Source organism: Panthera uncia (genome assembly GCF_023721935.1).
Source record: "Panthera uncia isolate 11264 chromosome C1 unlocalized genomic scaffold, Puncia_PCG_1.0 HiC_scaffold_4, whole genome shotgun sequence".
Taxonomy (NCBI): Eukaryota; Metazoa; Chordata; class Mammalia; order Carnivora; family Felidae; genus Panthera; species Panthera uncia.
In genome coordinates this window covers 78,453,572-78,456,476 of record NW_026057585.1, presented here as the reverse complement: position 1 = coordinate 78,456,476, position 2,905 = coordinate 78,453,572, and the positions used below count along the sequence as shown (strand labels likewise).

The 2,905-nt window shown below is 46.0% G+C and overlaps 1 protein-coding gene across 1 annotated transcript; it reads left to right on the top strand.

Annotated features, from left to right (window-relative positions):
* Positions 1-1,378: 1,378 nt before the first annotated feature.
* LOC125913557 (heterogeneous nuclear ribonucleoprotein A1-like) lies at positions 1,379-2,652 on the top strand. The gene has a single exon (XM_049618743.1). It carries the CDS (start codon positions 1,440-1,442, stop codon positions 2,400-2,402), a length of 963 nt encoding a protein of 320 aa, XP_049474700.1. The 5' UTR covers positions 1,379-1,439; the 3' UTR covers positions 2,403-2,652.
* The last annotated feature ends 253 nt before the right edge of the window (positions 2,653-2,905 follow it).

Here is a 2,905-nt window from a genome sequence, read left to right as displayed (position 1 = left end):
ACTGGTTGTCATAGACCCTGCTAAAAACTTTACATGTTCCCTTAGCCTGCTGCCACCCAGCAAATATAGGTATTCTTATCCCCATTTTACAGATGAGGACAGTGAGGTTCAGAAAGGCTAAGTGACTTGCCCAAGGTCATTCAGCTAGTTGCGGAGGCAGTATTCATAACTCAACTGTTGGACTCGAGAATGCACTTTATTTTTACTCTGCCACGCTGCCCTGGCTCACCACTCTACAAGTGCAGAGACGTCCACACCAAAGTGGAAAAGGGAGGCAAGACAGCTTTTCCATGTTTGCTGCCCGGCTCCCAGGCAGCTTCAGGGAGGCTAATCCCATCGTGTTTCACTCGGCCAACAGTCCCACCAGCCTGGGACCCTGGGAAGCCGACGAGAGTCAAAGGGCTCCCTGGCAGGCTTATCCTGGCAGCTGCCCAGCTGACTTGTGCTAACACAGCAACAGGCACAGGAAAGGCTCTAGAGGGAGTGGAAAAGCACCAGACACTGGGCCTCTGAGGTGACAGAAGTGATTCCTGCCAAGCTCAGACAGGATAACCCTGCTCTAAAGCCACCACCATCACTGGACCGAGAAAACACCCGAGAAGGGGCCAAGCACCTTTAGCAAGCACCAAGCACCTCTCCTTACTAATAATGTGTTTCAGTGAGTCGTGACAATTGGGCCAGTCCAGAAGAGGGACATGTGCCTCCAAGGTGAATCAGCAAGCATGGAAGAAACCAGTGCCCTGGTTCATTCCAGCCACCTTGGCCTGCCTTTGCCCACAACCACAGGAACCCTGCTACTCGATGTCACCTGAGCAGAGGCAAGAAGGCATGCACTGTGTCAGAGTTCCACCGCGGCAGCAGATCCCGGCCAGCCGTGGGAAAGAAAGAGCCAGCTGGGGATATTAATAGACCTGCTGGCGGCAGAGATTCAGTGAGGGCAAACCCTAGGAAATGAAACTGCCCTAGAGGGGGCATAAAATGAGACTCCTGGAAGGGAGCAATGTAGGTTTCCAAAGACAGGGCTTCGGCAGCCAGGCCCTGGGCGGAGCTACATCAGCAGTGACAGGGTTATTCTGAAATATCTGCAAATCCAAAAATGTCTTAGTTTGTGGGAAAACTTTTTTGGTGAGGTTTCTGTAGGTTTTCTATCCTCTAAAGTTCTGCTTAGACTGATATTAGATATTAAGTGTCTAATATCTATTAGACTGGTTTCAAGAGAAACTAATCCTGGGCCCTAATATTTGCCACAAGTTGTTATACTGCTTTAAAAAAAAAAAAATGTATACCTCGCAGATTTCACTGAAAGGAAAGGGACAGTTTGAGAAGTCACAAATTGGCAGCTACTGGATGAAATTAAATCCACGGGTATGGCTTTTTTTCTTTCTGCCCGTGGACGCCGCCGAGTAAGCATCGTGAAAGTCTCCCCTCCCACCGCCGTCATGTCTAAGTCAGAGTCTCCCAAAGAGCCTGAACAGCTGCGGAAGCTTTTCATTGGAGGTTTGAGCTTTGAAACAACCGATGAGAGTCTGAGGAGCCATTTTGAGCAATGGGGAACGCTTACGGACTGTGTGGTAATGAGAGATCCAAACACCAAGCGCTCCAGAGGCTTTGGGTTTGTCACCTATGCCACTGTGGAAGAGGTGGATGCAGCCATGAATGCAAGGCCACACAAGGTGGATGGAAGAGTTGTGGAACCAAAGAGGGCTGTCTCGAGAGAAGATTCTCAAAGACCTGGTGCCCACTTAACTGTGAAAAAGATTTTTGTCGGTGGCATTAAAGAAGACACCGAAGAACATCATCTAAGAGATTATTTTGAACAGTATGGGAAAATTGAAGTGATTGAAATCATGACTGACCGAGGCAGTGGCAAAAAGAGAGGCTTTGCTTTTGTGACCTTTGACGACCATGACTCTGTAGACAAGATTGTCATTCAAAAATACCATACTGTGAACGGCCACAACTGTGAAGTAAGGAAAGCTTTATCTAAGCAAGAGATGGCTAGTGCTTCTTCCAGCCAAAGAGGTCGAAGTGGTTCTGGGAACTTCGGTAGTGGTCGTGGAGGTGGTTTTGGTGGGAATGACAACTTTGGCCGTGGAGGAAACTTCAGTGGGCGAGGTGGCTTTGGCGGCAGTCGAGGTGGTGGTGGATATGGTGGCAGTGGGGATGGCTATAACGGATTTGGTAACGATGGAAGCAACTTTGGAGGTGGTGGAAGCTATAATGATTTTGGCAATTACAACAATCAATCTTCAAATTTTGGACCCATGAAAGGAGGAAATTTTGGAGGCAGAAGCTCTGGCCCCTATGGTGGTGGAGGTCAATACTTTGCCAAACCACAAAACCAAGGTGGCTATGGCGGTTCCAGCAGCAGCAGTAGCTATGGCAGTGGCAGAAGGTTTTAATTACTGCCAGGAAACAAAGCTTAGCAGGAGAGGAGAGCCAGAGAAGTGACAGGGAAGCTACAGGTTACAACAGATTTGTGAACTCAGCCAAGCACAGTGGTGGCAGGGCCTAGCTGCTACAAAGAAGACATGTTTTAGACAATACTCATGTGTATGGGCAAAAAACTCGAGGACTGTATTTGTGACTAATTGTATAACAGGTTATTTTAGTTTCTGTTCTGTGGAAAGTGTAAAGCATTCCAACAAAGGGTTTTAATGTAGATTTTATTTTTGCACCCATGCTGTTGATTGCTAAATGTAATAGTCTGATCATGACGCTGAATAAATGTGTCTTTAAAAAAAAAAAAAAAAAAAAATCCACGGGTATGTTAGCAGGCTTTGAATTCTTTTTAAAAAATCAAATGTCAACATTTAAAAATCAAGTTTCAAAAAAAAAAAAAAAAATGCATAATATTCTAAATTTCTAGCATCTTTTAGAAAAAAGGAAAAAAAAAAACGAAAAA

Bases quoted from the DNA above. Each gene is read 5' to 3' on its own strand.
- LOC125913557 (XM_049618743.1), top strand. From the start codon at position 1,440: ATGTCTAAGTCAGAGTCTCCCAAAGAGCCTGAACAGCTGCGGAAGCTT.